The sequence below is a fragment of the Thermobia domestica genome, chromosome 15 (genome assembly GCF_964235325.1).
Source record: "Thermobia domestica chromosome 15, izTheDome1.hap1.1, whole genome shotgun sequence".
Lineage (NCBI taxonomy): Eukaryota > Metazoa > Arthropoda > Insecta > Zygentoma > Lepismatidae > Thermobia > Thermobia domestica.
The window spans coordinates 75,015,724-75,035,169 of record NC_137468.1 but is presented as its reverse complement, the minus strand read 5'-3'; the positions used below and the strand labels follow the sequence as shown (position 1 = coordinate 75,035,169).

The window sequence follows — 19,446 nt, the reverse complement described above, 5'->3', positions numbered from 1 at the left end:
ACATCAGTTCTGTTTAAATTGTGTACAGAATTGTGATTTTTTTTTCTTTCTTTGTAATCTTATAAATTAAATAGAATAGTAGGAAGTAAAGCAGGGTATCTCCAGAATAGTTTCACAGCAGATTGTCGATTCTGTAAAGATTTATAACGAGGAAATCGAAAGGATTAGATTGTTGTGACGATGTGAATATTTAGTTTTATGAGTGTTTAATAAATGTATACTTTTACCGTAGGTTCACGCTGTAATGAGACCATTGCTGATGACGTTAGGTGATTACAGAAATCTTAGCCTAAATGGTGCTAGACGTTTGTCATATTTGACTCAGCTGTTTCCTTCAAGTTTCAACGAAAAGCTTTGTGAACAATTACTGCAGCATTTGAAAAAACTTCTGGAAGTTGCTATTCACTCTCATAAAGGAAGCGGTAGGTATAAATATTCTTTTAAAATGAAAATTAGTTGCATATATTTTGAGCACAACATTGCAGACAGTTGTAAGTGTGATATAATGTATGCATTAAAAATATATAGCTTATGTCTAGACTACTCATTGATATAGACATCGATTCTCAACCTGTGGATCGTGATTCACCATGTGACTCGTGATGATCTAGATGGACGAGGGGCTCAAAGAACTCTAGAAATGTACTTTGAGTGTATGTAAGCAAGTAATGTAAATGTCTGATTTTATCGTTATTATTATTATTATTATTTAGGGCAAATAAAGAGGATTTTCTGCAAAACAATTGTAAGATTTTGGTAAAATTTCATATTAATTACTCCTTTATATTGTAACAAGTGTAAATGAATTCAGAATGCAAAGAGTGAACTTGTTTGCCACTATAGGCGTGCAAAGTTTGTTTGTGTCTTAGTCATTCTCTATCTAGTTTGATCAGGAAAGCACGGAATGTATTTGCTGCGGTAATGCTAAGTATGGGACAACTTCTCGACTATTTTTGCTCAAAAACATTGACTGTTGATAACCATCCTGCTTTAAAACCATTTAACACTATGAACACTATCCACGTGCCAAGTTATTCTATTGTAAGTAGTCTTGGAGAAAGCAATACTAATTTGTAGGATAGTCTCTATATGTATTCCTCAGGAACATATCCAATAATCATGTCGCTTTAAAAACATCCAAATCATTGACTATTGCCGTGCAAAATTTAATGAATAGCACAAACCATATATATATATAATGTAAATTCAAAGAAATGCCTGAGTTGAGTTGCGTATTCATCTGAAAGGAGAGTAAGCTTGAAGAATAGCAGTTTCTGATTAAGAAAAATCAAATACTGAGATCTTTCAGCTAAACGTCTTAAAAGTATATATTTTCCCCAACTTCTCAATAGTGTTTTTTAGATCAAGTAGACACTATATTACGTAGTATTCTTAATATAAAATTACGTAAATATCATCTAGTGTATATGATAAGTGGAGAAAATGACCGATTTTATATTATACCAAATCCTCTATAGATGAGAATTCATTCTTTGTATGTCATTTAGTATAGTTGAAGGAAAAATATACGTTAAACATAGATGGCACAGATCTTCTTACTTATATTTTTACTTTAATAGGTATTTCGAAGAATGGCGAGAACGAACAGAAGATAGCAACCATAATTGGGATATTCCATCAAATTCCAGCTGCGTCCAGCAGATTTATTGAAGTGTTGTGCAAACTAGTCTTACAAACAGAAAAACAGATGCTGATTGAAGCTAGCAGCCCTTTCCGAGAACCATTAATGAAGTTTTTGCTGCGTTATCCAAATGAAACAGTGGATCTTTTCTTATTGGAAAGCAATGTCAAGGTAAATTTTACTTAAAATGATGTACAGATTCTTGTGTTCTGATTTAAATTGCTTCGTCGTTAAACGGATGAGGCGCGTGGTCCGAGAAGAAGACAGAAACTCTGATAAAACTCCGGAGATGGCGTTTGGATTCCATTTTAAACTAAATGTGCCATCTCACAGTTTTGATACTGAAAGGAGAGGTTAAACTCCAAGTGATCAATCAGTCACAGTGTATATGATATAAAAACAAACGAGAACGAAACAAACATATGAAAGATAGGTACAGTCAAACCGTCTGTTAGGCAATACGCAGCAACTATACTATTTCAAACTTAGAGTATATGTGCAGCTAGGAATATAACCAGACCATTCAGGGTTACGCGTTAAAAAGATACCTTAATCTTTGTTTTTACAGTGTGATCTTTCGAATTACGCGAAAATTTTTAATGATGAATGAGGTAGTTACCAATACAATCAGAGTAGACGTAGCTCACAATTGGCATTAATTCCTGAGAGGCACGTGGCTCAGTAATAGAGCTCTTACCTCTGATATGAGGGATCCCGAGTGCGATTCCAGGTCATGTGAATTTATGGTGGACAACATAGTGAGATTTACTGGGGTTCTCCCGTTTCTTCTTACATTCCTATTTTATTGATCTTTCACAGTCATGAGCTCCTTTGTGGCTAAGCAGTTAGCATACGTGCCTTTGGCATGAGAGACCCGGGTTCGATTCCCGGTGGGAGCTTCCGTTTCTGTTTCTCAGGGACAGATTGGCTCCAGCCAAAATTTCTTTCTGAGATCTGTCAAAGTATAAAACTAATAGTGACACATGTTTCAATAATAATCTGAAAATAGGGACATCCATATAATTGTGACAGTAAACTATGATATGATCGTAGAAATAACAAGAAAAAGTTCCTTGTAAGATAGGAGAAGGACGAGTGGGTTTCATATAGAAATCGTGTGCGACCAAGTAACCATGTAATTTATATTCATCCGTATTCCATAGCTCAGACTCAAAGCCCTCTTATAACGTATATTCTGTTTATTCTAGTGTTTGTTTATTTACTTAAGAAGTTCAATAAATTATTATTTGAGCGTATGAAACACATTGTAATAATAAATTAACTACTCTCCTAAATAATGTGCCTTCCAATATAGAATTTATATTTCTTTTCAACATTTCAAATGCGTCGCGGGGTCATGACGAAAAAATGTTGAGTGACGCACTTGAAATGTTGGAAAGAAATATAAATTATGTATTAGAAGGAACATTATTAAGGTGAATAGTTAATTAAGTTCATTAAAGTTCATATTTTGTATAGTTGTTTTTATACTAAGTAACAAACTCTATGGAACCCGAAGGTTCAATGCCGCGTTCACAAAAACTCTCAACTGACTTCTGTCCTTAGACAACTGGATCCAGTTTCTACTTTGTATTCCTATTTCTGTGAGATCCATTTTAATATTGTCCTCCTATCTGCGCCTAGGTCTTCCTAATGGTCGTTTTCCGATTGGTCTTCCAGTCAAGACTGTGAAAGCATTTCTACTTTCTTCTAGCTACATGACCTACCCACCTAAGCCTCCTAGACTTGATGACCCTAACAATGTTTGGTAAACCGTATAAATTATGTAGTTCCTCGTTATGAAGTTTCCGCCATTCCCTATTCCCGTTCCTGTTGGGTCCGAATATTCGCCTCAGGATCTTGTTCTCAAATACTTTCAGTCTACGTTCTTTCCTCAGAGTAAGCGACCCTGTTTCGCCACCATAGAGAACAACATGCATGATTATCGTTTTATATATTTTAAGCTTCAAATTCCTCGACAGAATTCGCGGCGACAAGAAATTTTGAACTGAATAATAACACGGATTCCCTGCTTTTAATCGATATTTGATTTGTTCGTGAATATGATTTTCGTCTGTTAATATTGATCCTAGATATTTGAAACTATCCACTTTATCAAAAGTATTATTTAATATTTTAACGCATCCATAATTTGCCGTATTACGGTCCCGACGAACTTCCTTGTATTTAGTTTTCTCTGCATTTACTTCTAAACCCAAGTCACTGCAAGCGTTTAATAGGACCTCTGCATTTCTTTCTATTGTTTTCCTATCTTCCCTTATTAAATTTACATCATCATACACCATAACCTGGTGAACACCGTTCAACTCCAGGCCCTGGTTGCTATCTTCGGTTTTCCTTATAGCGTATTCCAGGACAAAATTAAATAATAATGGCGACAACGCATCTCCTTGTTTCAGGCCGTTCTTGTCGTGAAAGCCCGTGGACAAAAATTTTTATACAACGTTCAGAATTCCTTCGTGGCTATATGATTAATGTACATTTGGCTAATAATTGACCATCGAAGGTGCGTAAGACACGGGTTAGATTCCCTATTGGAGTTAATGTGGTTCGGATCCTACGTTAAGTTGGTCTGTCTCTCATATAGTCTCGTTGCTGAACGGGATACTAAACTTCAAATCAATCATACAACGTTTAATTATTTCGTAGATCATTTTTTCTCTTAAATTTACATACCCTTTCAACAGAATTTGCTAGATCATTTAAAATTAAGTTTTCAGTTCTTTTCGTTTCATACGTTTTCCGACCTTTTTGTAACATGTAGATGTTTTATAATAAAATACTGTACTTTCTTTTTTATTTCTGTATAGCTAATGAAAATACCAAAATGTAAAATAAGACAAAATACTTAAAGATTTAGACATATGTAACTGGAAATCGTCATTGGTAAATTTACCTTTCATCTATTGACAGAACGTCATTGTTATTATAACTTTGTAGTTTTTATTGACTGATGATGGATTACGATTCTTTCCCACTATTTCTGCCACATTTTCGAGCGGTTTTAAGAACGATCCCGGGCTGGATTCCCGGTGGAACACTCGGTCGTAAAAGCGTAAAAGCTTTTTTCAGGCCAGCCATCCTGAGTGAGGTTCTCGTAGATTTTCTTCATTTACACCAGGAAAAATGCCGGAATGGTACCTTACATACAGGTCCCAGGCTGCTTCCTCCCTTCCGCGATCCTTTCCTCCCCTTTCCTCGGATAATGTAATCGCCGATGGAAGTCATCCCTCATACGTGACGGGCTAATATAGCCATAGATGCTGAAAGGCAGGAAATCTAATTCCTAATCTTAATCGAGCGGTTTTGAACAATTTTTGAGTCTAATCTTCGTTTGGTCAATTCTCAAAACCGGTTAGTTGCTGGTAGAAAGGAGCGAAGGATTATGTGGCAATCTACTTAATAAGTAATATCATGTGAAGTAAATGTCAAATATAATAGTATATTTGTACTTGACTATTCAAAATCTTCAATATAAAATACACAACTTTTCAGTGATTAGTTTCTTCTTGGCTTTTCTCTGTTTCAAACTTACATATGGTTGGTTTCATCAGATTTCTGTAAGAAAAGATTGAAAGAAGATAGCAAAATTACAGAAAAAAGGAACATTGATGAGCTCCATAAATAAACTATATTAAAACTGAGTATTCCCAAGGAGCAGTGTCAGATGGCGACTTAACATCATGTCTCCTGTGTTCAGAAAAAATACAGTTTTGTCTATTTGAGTATAAATGTACATATTTTATTAGTAAAAAAAAAAATCCTTTTTAGTTTCTAATATAGTTAGTGCAGTACATTTTTCATCATTCAATTCTGTTCTATTTATATTAGATCATTTTATCACAGAAGTACACAGTATATCAGCGGTATTATTTTCACCTTATGTCGATACACAAATTCCCCCCCCCCCCATTTCCTTCGAGAATTGTCACAATTGGCAGTTTCCTATTTCCGTACCTTGTTTTGTCGTCTTGTCATTTTTTGTTACCTTAACATTTCAACCATGCCCGAAGGAGAATCAAAAATAAAAGTTTACACTGACTGGAGTCAGCGTGCAATGTTTATGGCATTGTTACAGCATATTTAGAAAATTTTACATGAATATAGTAAAATTCAGTCTCATATTTTCACATGTTGCATAACTCCATTCTTCGCGATAATACCTCCAAGTATTCCTCATTCCGTCCTTTTGTTGTCTATCTTTTTGTCAAATCCTTATTGTTTATTTGTCTAGAGCTAACTCTTCGTCGTTTGAAAGTAAGTTTTTAGTAAAAGTTCTATTGTCAAAATCATGCAAAATCATTTTCTTTCCTATAGCCTGATAGCTATCTTTTGATAATCAAAATGCTACATGTGAAGGAAGCTGTTAATATGTGCGATGTTTACTCCATAGGATGGAAATCCAAATAGAGTAAGCATTACATTAGGTAGTCATTGATCGAATATTAATGACCGAGCATTAACGACGAAACAAGTTATCACTAGAGTAGTAGCTTCTTTCACTGCTAACAACACGTAGGCAAAGATTCAAACAACCACCTTAAACTTGTAAATAGAGCTACAGCATCATTTGAACTGAAAGAAAACATAAAACAATAAAATATTCGTACCAATATATTGCACCATGCATAACACACTGAAGCTGCATGAGGCAACGATACTTAATGAAACTGACACACTGAGATATTCATAAAATAAGTGCTTTATTTCCAAATTATTATATACTTACATTTTATTAACAATAGGAAAACAATTTAAAGAAATTATAATATGTGGATGGTCAATACAAGTGAATTTAGTAATCGATACACATTATGGCGGTATTGACTTGAACTATTACGAGCAGCTCTAGATGAGTTGCTTCCTTCAGTTTCGTTTCCGGCGCCCAAGTGCTGATTACATTATGCATCTCCTTTGTCCCTGCTGCTCACGTGAGTCCCACCTACCAGATTGACGTAAGTACAGGTAGGACTGTGATTGGCTGCTGGCGGCGGCCAAGGCCATCGACTGCTATCGTGTGCTTTACTGCTGATATACACATTATGAAAACATACAACGAATAGTTACGCTATGCGCGAAGAAATTGCAGCATTTAAAATAAAATGATTAAATTGTCTGAGCTGGGCACACCAAAAATAATGCACAAATAAGTTTATCACATGTGATTTGACTAGAAACTCAGTTAGATGGGAGTACTATGGCTTAATAGTAAAACGCTCGTAGTTGTAGTAAAACGCTCATAGTTGTATTGTAAGGCATTAGCAACCTAATAAATTTAGTGAGTATCATTATGACTGTGGATTTTCTCGTTTCCTTTTATTTTCTTATTCCACGTTTCTTCCATTTTCATTCACTTCACTGTATTACTCTTCTCCTTCAGCCTACGGGGCGTTTCACTCATCAGTAGGTCGCTTTGGGCAAATTAAAAATTCAGGGTTAGAAGGGCCTATAAAATTCAGTTGAATATAATTAGTAAGTGATAGTAAACCAGTATGGAGAGGAAGCAAGGGAAATACAAATATAGGTAGATAAACACAATAGGATGATAATAATAATGGTAATATATTTTTTTAATTATTACAATTTTAGGATCAACAGTGGAGCAGGTATCTTGAGTACCTAATTAAACACAAAGATGGAAAACCTTTCCGTGATGTTCTTCAAAATAATAGCGTTAAACTAATGAATATGGCTATGGGAAATCCTCAAAGTCCGCAGCTTCAGGCTCAAGTGACACAGTTAGGTATGTATGATACATAGATTAATATATACCGGTATATCAAAGTCCGGGACCATAAGCCAACTCCCCGGACTTTCGATACACCTGATATATGAGTTGCGAAATTTATTCATCACAGTATTGACCTAAACGTAAACCTAAACAAAAGAACTTACCATAGATTGGTATCAATATAAGGTTCATGGTTTTTGTAGAATAGAAAGAGGTACAATTTTATTAAGGACACTCACCTTCTTCGAATTCATATTTATGGTCATTTAGTATAGAAATGTTTCTTTATTTGTACATTATTTTAAATATCATCACACACTCATATACCAAATGTACACCTTTATGTGTATAAAAGGGAGATTTAAAAAAGGAAAGAAAAGAAAAATACGGAGAAAATCTATTTTTATAGATGAAAAAAATTGCTGGCTAGATCTAAGCTTCATTTATTTCACCACTTAATTATTGTCAGAAAGGTCAAGGCTCAAAATAAATTTAATAAATAAATAGAAACTACACCTGTTGAGTTAGAGAAATGTGTAAATGTAGAAAAAAACAAAAATGTGTATCCTTATCTAAGATAGTTTTGTTGTATAACATTTTTCATTATTTCTATCTTGTAAGTACCGTATGAAACTACACTGTACTAGATTATAGTACAGGTTGCCATTCAAAAATCCGGCACTGAGGAGTTAAAAAATGACTCTTGTACAGTTCTTAAAGAAAGAAAATTCAACAAATAAATGATAAAATGAAGAGGAATGCCTGTGAACAGGTCCAAGCAAGACATAACTGATTATCGACTTCAGCGCCATCAAAACAAAGGGCACCTCCAGAAAATAGTGGCGCGTCATCACAGTAAATTTGAAAATGCACTCCGAAATCCATGCAGGAAATCTGAAGAAACTAGATTGTTAATGGGTGGATTTTTGAATGTCACCCTGTATAAGTATTAAGAAGAGCTCATTTTCAGTATTTTCTGAATTACAGTTCTTGTCGGGTGTCAGTAATAGTTGATTATAAAGAAACCGGAGTGGCCGTATGTCTTATGAGTGTAATGTGTGCAAGGGAATATTCAACTGGAAAGTTATCAGTTGAGTGAACTTTCAATATTTTGAGAGCAAAGAAATCTATGGTTTGAAGGTCTATTGTGAACACATGTTTGTGATGAGTTCAGATTTCACCATGAATATAAAAGGCAAAGAGAGTTAAGACCGTTCTTTAAAACCAAGAAAGTTAAGAAAAAATGAGAAAGTTCAACAGACAATATTTTTGGTCATCATGTCGATATTAAGGGGTTTGCTTATAAAAAAATTATCTTGGTCAGAATATCAATGCAGTGTTACGTTGTCATGTTTCAAGATCGCCAAGAGGGAACATCAGGCTTCTGTGGAAAGACGGGTCTAGGTCAAAACCCCCACACTCAAGAAATGTCAAAACGCCCACACAAACGGTCATAACCTCCACACAAATGGACAAATCTCCCAAACGCACGAACGGTCAAAACCCCCACACTCAAGAAATGTCAAAACGCCCACACAAACGGTCATAATCCCCACACAAATGGACAAATCTCCCAAACGCACGAACGGTCAAAACCCCCACAGCCAAAACCCCCACACTCAAGAAATGTCAAAACGCCCACACAATCGGTCATAACTCCCACACAAATGGACAAAACAGCCACACATAGCAACGGTCATAATCCCCACATAAATGGACAAAACTCCCACACAAATGGTCAAAACTCCCATATGCAGAAATTGTCACAACTGCCACACAAATGGACAAAAAACCCACAAAATCGGACAAATCCCCCACACTCAGAATGATCGTCATTTCACGTCTTTGTTGCGGCTCTTTATGACGCCCAAGAAGAATAGTTGCAATATCAGTTTAAGTGGAATAAAAAATGTTATTAAAAAGTACAAGGGCAAGACATGCAACCAGGATCAGTTTAGAGTGTGGGAGATTTGTCCGATTGTGTGGGGGTTTTGTCCATTTGTGTGGCAGTTGTGACAATTTCTGCATGTAGGAGTTTTGTCCATTTGTGTGGGGGTTTTGTCCATTTATGTGGGGATTGTGACCGTTGCTATGTGGCTGTTTTGTCCGTTTGTGTGGGAGTTATGACCGTTCCGATCGTGTGGGCGTTTTGACATTTCTTGAGTGTGGGGGTTTTGACTGTGGGGGTTATGACCGTTCGTGTATTTGGGAGATTTGTCCATTTGTGTGGGGGTTATGACCGTTTGTGTGGGCGTTTTGACATTTCTTGAGTGTGGGGGTTTTGACCGGTTTCCGGAAAGACGGGGACTTTCTGCTTCATTATGGCAGTGTACCCAGTTACAATTCCTCAGTTCCTTCCAGACACAACGCTTTGTAACGGTAAACAGGATCAAGTGGTACCTTATTCCCTCACTCACTAAATTTGACACATTGTGACTTTTATTTTTTCCTAATCTAAAATCAATGTTGAAAGGTTATCGGTTTCATGAGGTACAAATCATTTAGACTGTATCGCAAGATGGTGTTCGATCAACTACAACAATAAACTTTTGGGAGGTACTCCATTTGATGTGGAGTAAACAGTGGGGCCAGTGTATGTGTTTAGAAGGGAATTGGTTTGAAAGAGATCAAGGTAGAATTTAAATTGGCGTAACACTTGAAATCTTAAGTGACCTAGTACAGTTCCTTTTTGATCAGTAGTATGTTCCTCTTTAGATGAAAGCAAATCGAATATATGATGCATTAACTCTTTGGATTGACTTAGATTTGTAAACTGGGCAAAGATGTTACATACATTCCTTAAAGTAATCTCAAAGAATGGCATATTAAAAAATATTGGCGAAGTACAATATACCTTTTTAACTACATAAATAGAAAACTTAACACATAATCAGTGTAATTGGATTATAAATGTAGAGTGTTCAAGCAGCTGAAAATTACGAGTATACTGAGAGAATTCATGTATAAATCACAAGCCTCACCAGAGTTCGAATTGCAGGCTCTACCATTAAGCCATTATGGTTTCAACACTTCATTCCTGAAACTGACGAAAATGTAGAAGTTTCGACACATATTAGAGGGAAATATACGTAGCAGAAACATCAGAAATTAAGTACTTGCATGTAAATAGATGTTGACATACATTTCATGGTTTATAGGAAATGCGCTAGTCGAATAATTTTCGAAATTGTAATAACATTAATAATTTCAAGTTTATATTGGGGCTTCCACCAGATCGTTAAGTCTCATTTATTTAATACAAATAACGCTATATTCATCACAATGTGTGTTTCATTTTTAGGTATTCAGCAGCCACCTCCTTTAACACCAGCGGAGAAGGCTGAAATACAATACCAAAGTATTCGTATTACGTCTTTGTTAATAAAATTTGATGATCAGTGGCTTACATCTCAACATCAGTTGGTTTCTGCTTTCAAGAAGATCTGGTGTACCGATGAATATCAGGTGAATGTCTTATATCAATGAAAAACTTTCACACTTTTCTCCTCTGTAATATAGTAAAACAAAAAACTCAACGTAATTATCCACGTACAGGAAACTTGTTCCGAAAATTCTGTAGTTTTGGAGTATATTTTATGTATTCTTCTTCAGGTGACGAGCAAAAGATTGTTTTCTTATTCTGTTATCCAGTATTTCATAGAGTATTCATCCAACACCCTTGAAGTCGTTATATTATTGTAGTTAAAAACGTTTGTTACATACCCCTGTCTTTTAATTATTATTCTGATCCTTAAATGAAATAATAATCCTAGAAAGGAGTAAGTTTTACCCAACACTTCTGATAGCGATTCAGGTAACCATGTTAGCATCAACATTTTTTAAAGTCATATTTATGAGGATAATGCGCCTTAATTTTTTTTTTAAGATCAATCTCCATATTTTTTAAACGTTTGTAGAGAAGTTTCGTTTCGCATGACACTAAACTAAGAGTATAGAATATATCTAAGTTACTAGAATTTTCAAACGGACGAGTGTAAAATCTAATTAACAGTTATTACTAACACCATAAATTATTAAGTAAAGTATTTTGAGGTGATGATTAACATTCATATATTTTAGTTGCTTATTTTAGTTGCTTATTGCTTTAGTTGCTCATAATTTATTAGAAGCTATTACAAAATATTTAACGAGTGTTGTGTATTAGTACTTATATGTAAGGTATTTATTTCAAAATGTAGACTGAACTTGAAGTAAATGTAAAAGTTCTGTGTAATAATACTATGTAATGTAAAAGTAAGTGTTATATTAAAAGCTACAATTAATGTTTATGGAGTGTGATTTAATTGGTGTTTTCCTTACAGGAGAGGCACAAGAACATTGATAGTGTAGAATATCACCATTGGAAGGAACCCAAGCTACTAGTAAAAATTCTTCTGCAGTACATATGCCATCATCCTAACGAAATTGACTTACTATTCCAGTTGCTTCGAGCATTATGTGATAGATTTATACCGGATTTTCAGGTATGACATTGAGCATAAATTGCAAGTATTTTATTGTTAACGTGACTACAGTATTGATTAAGATTCAGTTCATTAAGGTGAACGATTTATGTGATACCAAGCTTCAGAAATACTTTTAGAATTGGTATAGTGATGTAATGAATGTTGTATGTTGAACCTATATTACAGTATGTCAGTTGTAGTGTTAAAATTCAGAAGAAATACGTCACGTAAGTAATTTAAAGTTTTACTCACTTTCTGTAACACGTGTCCGCTGAGATAAATACTTGATTGCTTAGTTGGAGTTCAAGTTCCTTTATCAACACGGAGGTTATATGAGACGTAGACCCACTGTCTCACGTGTTTTTAACATGGGATTCGAAACACGTGAAATTCCATTGGAATTTTCCGTAGTAAAGACAAAACAGCCCTAACATTAGCCACGAAATGTACTCCTACCAATCTGCCCTCGCATTAGTTTTAATCTTCCTCCACTAAAATCAATCTATAAGTACTTATAGCCTGGTACAATGCCACGTGACTCTACACGCGAGCATGGCTCCAAACTGGACTTTCTCAATTATTATCTGTTCTTTAATTTTTCTTTTCTCCCTATTTTTCTCGTCCCTATCGATAATAAGTTTTAGCGAAAGTGTATTTTCTTAATGTTTGTGTGTGATATTTTCTCGCAAGTAATCCATTCTCTATTCCCACATTGCGGTTTCTTTGTCCCAACTATACTCTTAAAAACTGTTGGATATCAATATACGTAATGGGGTTCAAAGGTGTACCGAAATTATTGATATGAAAAGTGACTTGCTCTTCACTAACATTAAAAGCAGAAAAAATCTGGTAGACAATGTCAGTTTAAAGTGACGAATTGTTCTTTGACCTGTCTAAAATAAAAAGACTTCCTCTAAAAGAAACAGTTTCCCTTCGTACTTTTTAAAATTAATTAATAAAGGTATTATTATGTTCAGTGCAATCGAATGTAACTAACTTACTTAACTGTGCATGTATTGATAATAAGAAAGATGTAATAAATTATGTAAAGTGGATATTTGATATAGGATCACCATTTTAGCAGCTGTTAGGAAATATGTCCCTACAACTGCTAAAATGGTGGCCCTAATTAAATATTAAATTTACATACCTTATTACACATTTATTATTATTATCAGCACATGCACATTTAAGTAATAATTAAACTAGGAATTGATTGTGCTCGCAGGGAGGTGATTAAAATCTATTATTATTTTCTGAGAACCAGTTTGCATTATATTGAGGATATTTCAATCCACTAGGTCATAAGATTTGCTGACCTGACGAATGTAATATAGAACGTGAATATGTTAATTATAGTACATAATTTTAATTGTTGCTTAGTAATTCAAATTCTTTCAAAATTGTTGTACAGTCATGTTCAAAAGTATTGCCATGCTCATCAGTTTGAATTTTCTGTCGTTGTCAGAAATCTTTAACAGTGTTCAGGAATGCCAGTAAATATCTAGACCAACTTTAAAAATGTATTTCTTTTGTTTTGCAGTTCTTGAGAGAATTCCTGGAAAATACTGTAGCTCAGAATTACACAGTAGAATGGAAGAGATCAGCCTTTTTCAGATTCGTTGAACATTTCCATAATCCTACGATATCGCAAGAATTAAAAGCGAAAGTTCTTCAGTATGTTCTTATACCATGTTTTGCTGTGAGTTTTGAGAAAGGCGAAGGAGAGCGTCTCGTTGGAGGACCTGCAGCACCAGATCAAGATAATCCTGATAATATTGTGAGCGTTTTTATCAGCAAGGTCGGTAAAGTGCGTAATTCATTTTATTTTTCATTCCCTTGTAGCTTGTAATAACTAGTGCGTATAAAAATATATTTTTGTGAGTCTGGAAATAGAATTGTAGCAAAATTATTTTTTTTCTTCTGCAATTTACTGAAATCTACTTCATCTTAAACCCTGACTGTAGGTTAAAGCTTTCTTTTAGAAATCAGTACAGAAATATATTTATTGATAATATCTTCATTTGAATATTGTATTAATTCCGCACTTGATTTGCCCTGTGGGTTAGTGGATAAAATCCTTAGATGTGAAATCAGTGAGGATTGGTGTTAAGATTCGAAGAGCTGACAGTGAGTGCGTATATTGTTGTCGAACATGTCTAGAGCAATTGTCAGCGAAAGTACTCATGATATTTCGATTCTTTTGAAGCAGTGAGAAAACCACACTTCAGGTTAGTAAGATTTGCATAAGGTAGAGACATTGTTGGTAACACAAAGAGTAAAATCTGTGGGAGTGGAATGTGGAGGGAAGTCTTCGCAAGAAGAGCTGTGAAGTAGTTGTAAAGTATTTCACTTGGGAATTGAAGCGATTATTTTGTACACGATATCTTCTATAAGTGAAACTAAATTTCCTTGTAGGCTATATTGGGTTGGGGAGGGGGGAGTCAGAGCAGTTATAGAGGAGTCGGCTTTTTCTTTTGGGAAACAAAAGGTGTTTTCAAGCTTGGGCGGGATAAAAGCTGTAGCAGGGATTTGTTTCTTCTGACGAGGTGACATTCTGATTTGGTGAATTCAGTTGCTGAAAATGATTGCTAGCACTGGATTCAGCACCAAAAGAAACAGAGAAAAAGAGGATGTTTAGTAGCAGACCGTATACAGGGTAAGAGATAAGTGAGAACAAAGTGCGAAGATAGAAGGTAGAAAATGTCTAAAAATGCTATGGTAATTTTGAAACGAGTAGAGGGATTGAGGTCAATTGTTAGATATGAGGAATGCATGTAGAGCTCCACTGAATAGGCGTAATGCGAATCAGGGGGACATTTGGAAAGCCGCCATGTTGGAATTGCCGCAAGATACGGGAAAGGGGCCCAGACAAGATTTTAGTTTTTCGGGTGCTTGGTAACGTGTCTAGGAGTTTTGGTGAGGAAATGGATTAAATACGATAGTTCACCTGTACAGAGTGGATGCAATAAATAATAAATGTTAAATATGATGTGTAGAATCTGCATAGCCCTTAAAAAATCAATGTTTCCAACGAATGTCAAGAAAGCTTTTCAGAACTCTTAGGAATATTACAGCAGAACACTTTTGGCAGAATACTGAACTAGTTACTCGGTGTGTATACCTGTTTGAAAAGAGTAAATTGCGAAATAAACATAGTGTTGCTAAAAACCTGAAACAAACTTACTATTCGACTTCTTGCTCGGTTCAGAAAAAAAGAAATACCATATTCGATTCATTCATTTATGCTTTTGCAATACACACATATCATAATAGTTATTTAAGAGTGTGTCCAGAAAGTATACCCTTATCTTTCATGAGGGATGTATTTTCTTTTAGGTGATTGATCCTGAAAATCCATTTGGAAGCGCAGATTCCGTGAGGATTCTTTTGCTGCAGTTTTCGTGTCTTTTGGTGGAACAAGCCTCTCCACACATTCATGACATCGCAAATAAGAAACAAGGAAATAAACTAAGACGCCTGATGACCTTTGCATGGCCTTGCTTGTTGGGGAAAAATTGTGTAGATCCAGCAACACGATATCATGGACATTTGCTTCTCAGTCATATAATTGCTAAATTTGCTATACACAAAAAGATCGTTCTTCAAGGTATTTTTTTAAAAATTTGTTTTATTTTGTTTATATTTCTTACTATTTTTCAGTTACATTTTCTTGTGTGTCATCTGAAAAATTATTTATTATAAAATTAGTAACTAGTGTGATTGAAATATGAAGTTGACTCACTTCAAGAAAGAAAGAAAGAAAGAAAGAAAAAAAAATCAATAAACAAGAAAAACCTTTTTTTCTAATATTTTATTCTGCACTGTAGGACATATCGGAACATGCCAAACAAGATAAAAATAAGGGTTTAGAGATTGCCTCATGCATTAAATGCTTATCTCTAAAAGATGTTGAAAAAACGGTGATGATAGTTTAGATTGAACAGAAAAGTGAGTATAAATCTTACAGTCTCATCTCTTCTAGAATCTTCATAAAAGTATATCTGAAACTTCAATGATTTTTCTAGTTGGTTTGTTTCATGCCATAAGCCATCGTGTAGTTTAAGACAAAAGAGCAACTATTCAACCATGTCTACTTGATGTACAGTCTTGTTCAAAAATGTCTTTGGCACTCATCTTGGTTTAGAAGTCGACATTCTGGCAACTATACATAATATCTAATACTTTGGCTGAAATAAAGATCTCAATTGGCGAAATAAAATCCACCTTTGAATAATTCCAGCCGTAATAACTAAGAGTGTAGAGTTTTTCAAAGAGATTTTTTTTATAAGACTATACTTTGAGTTACGGAAACCGTTACAGCACAAGTTCCTTTTCTAGTTTTATGCGTCTTCTAAACATGGACTCGTGCGATAAGAATGGAAGGAAGTGAGCAGAATGCAGGCTAAATTTTCACTCTTATACGCGAATGTAGTGCATCATTCACTCTGATGCGTGACCTACTTTTATAGAGACTTTCATGATGTTCGATTGTTTCCAAATCTGGGAATCTAGCTTGGGACAACTCCAACACCTTTGCAAATATAGCACGTGTTCTGTGAATGCATTGAATTCACAAAGACGTTCTTGTTACAGTCAATATGAAGGTATTAAAGAAATACCGGAATGTTCGTGTTATCTCGCCACAAAAAATACATAGAAATAAAAGAACATATAACATAGAAATTCTATTCTAACTACAATATGGGAACTCTATACATGCCCTAATGGCACGGGAAAACCCGTGCATAAAGATTATAAGTCAGAAGATTTATATTTCACACAGATGGATTTACTCGGACTCTCTACACAATTGCATACTTAGCTACATTAAGATAGCTACAAGGATTTTAAAAAATGCCTTACGTAGTTCACATAGCTATACATGATACACTACTTAATAACTGGCTGCAGAATGCCTGCTAATCGTTTTCAGTTCTGTCTTGCACAGACTATTTAGTTTCAAAACATGGGCGTTACGCAGCAAACTGGCGCAACAATTCCGCTCTACAGAAATAAAAGTAATGTTTAAATTTACGAAAAATAAAGACTACTATAATTTCAGAAGAAAATAATTATATTTTGAAAATTAAAAATGTACACCAGATTCGAATAAAGATGTTCCAAAATCAGTGAGGAGGGCATTGTACGTTCAAACTGTGGTCTACGTAATAGTGAGGACATCATGATGGTAAAAAATGGAAATTATTATAAAGAATGTAATCTTTTTGCTTTGTTCTGTAAAATACGAGTATTATATGTATATAATATTAGCAACCTTATGGGTAGGATCCCTGGTTTGGTTCCAACTCGCGCCAAGTGGACTTTGCGGTGGACAAACACCGTGTGCGTGGGTTTTCTTGGGATTGTCCTGTTTCCTCCAACTTTCTTCAGTCCAGCATTTGATTCATTTTTCATCATCACAGTCTCCCTTAGCATACGCGGCAATTATGGACGTAAAACTGAAAGATGTAATTTAACCTTCATTTGTAACAGTAGTAAAAGTGTACGCACTGGACTGAACAGTATACAACCTGCAACCTAGCAGTGTGGGTTGCTTACTAACTTCAAGGATCCTAATATGCTTTTTAAGCCTGCAGTACGTGTGACCCCCCTCCCAGTCTCCCTCGAGTCGAAAATCGAAAAACTGCTTCGTACGCGATTAGACCTGCAGTACATCTATTTATGTACAAAATTTGGTGACTCTAGATGACTCCTTTCTGTGTAGCTGTGTGTTAGGAAGAACGTACAGGATATAAAAATGAAATCGACGTTATCTGTTACATCAAATCAGAAATATGGCTAAACAGTTCGAATTGAAGTCTTACGCATAGTATTTGACTCGATCTGGGGTTTTAGAGATGGGGATTCATCATTTTTGCCAAAAATGAAGTGTCTTACTAGCCTTTCATGTTAGAAACTTCTCATTAAAGTTGGTGTAGGAAGTCCTCATTAAAAATAAGTGGACACCATTCCCAGCTTCGAGTTTTCGAAAATTCAGCCTTCTAAAGGAACAAAGAGGGCAGTTTCTATATGAAAACCATATGGACTTTTGTCTGTTATATCATCACAGTGAAAATCTGTCTATGTTATGTATCGTCGCTGCGCCTCGAAAAACCACTATGAAAATGAGTTTCATAGTATAATATGAGTAGAAAGACCCTTGTATTCGTTATGCGAATTCTTAATAGTTTTCTCATAATAAGGAAACAAAGATAACATTTGTTAATAATGTATATGATGAGAAAGCACGTCTTTTGCTTCTTATGGAAAGTTGCCAGCTCTGCACATAGCGGTTTTTCTAGGCGCAGCGACGATACGTATTTGTATTATATTATAAAATTGTGATCATTCATAAAATCACAAAAACAAATTAGTTACCTAATTTGTGTTACATATTCGTTCCCCATGGTTTCATAATAAATAAGTAAAGAGAAAATGATTTAAATTGCTAAATATTCATTTAACGTTAAAAGCCTGATAAATGAGCCAAGATCAAATTTTTTAGGGTAATTGCATTAATGAGATAGTAAGTGAACAAGTAGAAATATTTGTGAGGATGAATACAAATGTATTTCTTTTATTACTGCATATTCAGCATTTAAGTTCATGTAGAAAGTATACTAAAAAAAATAAACGAAGAACAATTCTCCATTAAGTATTAGACAATTACAGTGGTATATTATATAATGTCTAATTTTTGCTTCAAACTTCCTCTAAACAGTTTTTCATAGTCTTCTGAAAGCTCACACTTTAGAAGCCAGGAACGTTGTTCGACAGGCATTAGAAATTTTGACCCCAGCCATGCCAGTTCGAATGGAAGATGGCAACACGATGCTAACGCATTGGACAAAGAAAATCATTGTAGAAGAAGGACATTCGATGGCACAACTATTCCACATATTGCAGCTCGTAGTTCGTCATTATAAGGTAGATCAGTAATCTTTGTTAATTGTAAAGGTGATGACTCACTGATTTGTTTAGGTTTTCGTGGCCTGTAATCAGTTACAAAACATTTTGTTATACATTGATTCACTGTATTACTAAAAAAAAAAAAAATGCATTCGAATATGACGATTTTTAAATTGCGCTCAATAGTTCAAGATCAGTTAAGCTATTATTTCAGGTAATATGAACAATTTTTATTTTATTTTTCTACAAACAAGTGAAAGAAAAATATTCTTTAATTTTTTTTTTAAAATTCTTTTGTGATTATTTTTGTTAATTTAATACTTTTATGTTGAGAAAGCAATTGCAATTTTCCCAAATAAGGAAACACACGATTAGCACACATTGTTCACACTTGCATTATACATGCAAAAAGGAAAGAAGTGCTTGTTACTATGCAAAATTACATTTAATACCAGAATACCTATATCGCTATTGGTTGCGTGTGTTACGCGTTATGCTCCGTTATTTCCTTGTTACAACAAGCATGAGTTGCACACTATACACTGGCATGGAGAGAATTTTTTTTTTTTTTTTTAATCAAAATGTAACTAAACAGCGAATTTTACAAAATATTTTAAATGATCTTACTGTAGAATTACAAATCGCTGTGCAAAGCAACCTTTATTTAAAAATAA

General features: G+C 34.7%; 1 protein-coding gene across 4 annotated transcripts in view; it reads left to right on the top strand.

The window, feature by feature from the left end:
• Positions 1 to 19,446, top strand: part of Nipped-A (Transcription-associated protein Nipped-A) — a 207,852-nt gene that overhangs the window by 95,325 nt on the left and 93,081 nt on the right. For all 4 annotated transcript variants that reach the window (XM_081739846.1, XM_081739844.1, XM_081739845.1 and 1 more), the window contains exons 25-32: positions 233 to 422; positions 1,581 to 1,813; positions 7,253 to 7,406; positions 10,696 to 10,859; positions 11,717 to 11,878; positions 13,404 to 13,661; positions 15,200 to 15,470; positions 18,585 to 18,790. In XM_081739846.1, the coding sequence (XP_081595972.1) occupies positions 233 to 422; positions 1,581 to 1,813; positions 7,253 to 7,406; positions 10,696 to 10,859; positions 11,717 to 11,878; positions 13,404 to 13,661; positions 15,200 to 15,470; positions 18,585 to 18,790 (1,638 nt within the window). The remainder of the gene's footprint in view (positions 1 to 232; positions 423 to 1,580; positions 1,814 to 7,252; positions 7,407 to 10,695; positions 10,860 to 11,716; positions 11,879 to 13,403; positions 13,662 to 15,199; positions 15,471 to 18,584; positions 18,791 to 19,446) is intronic.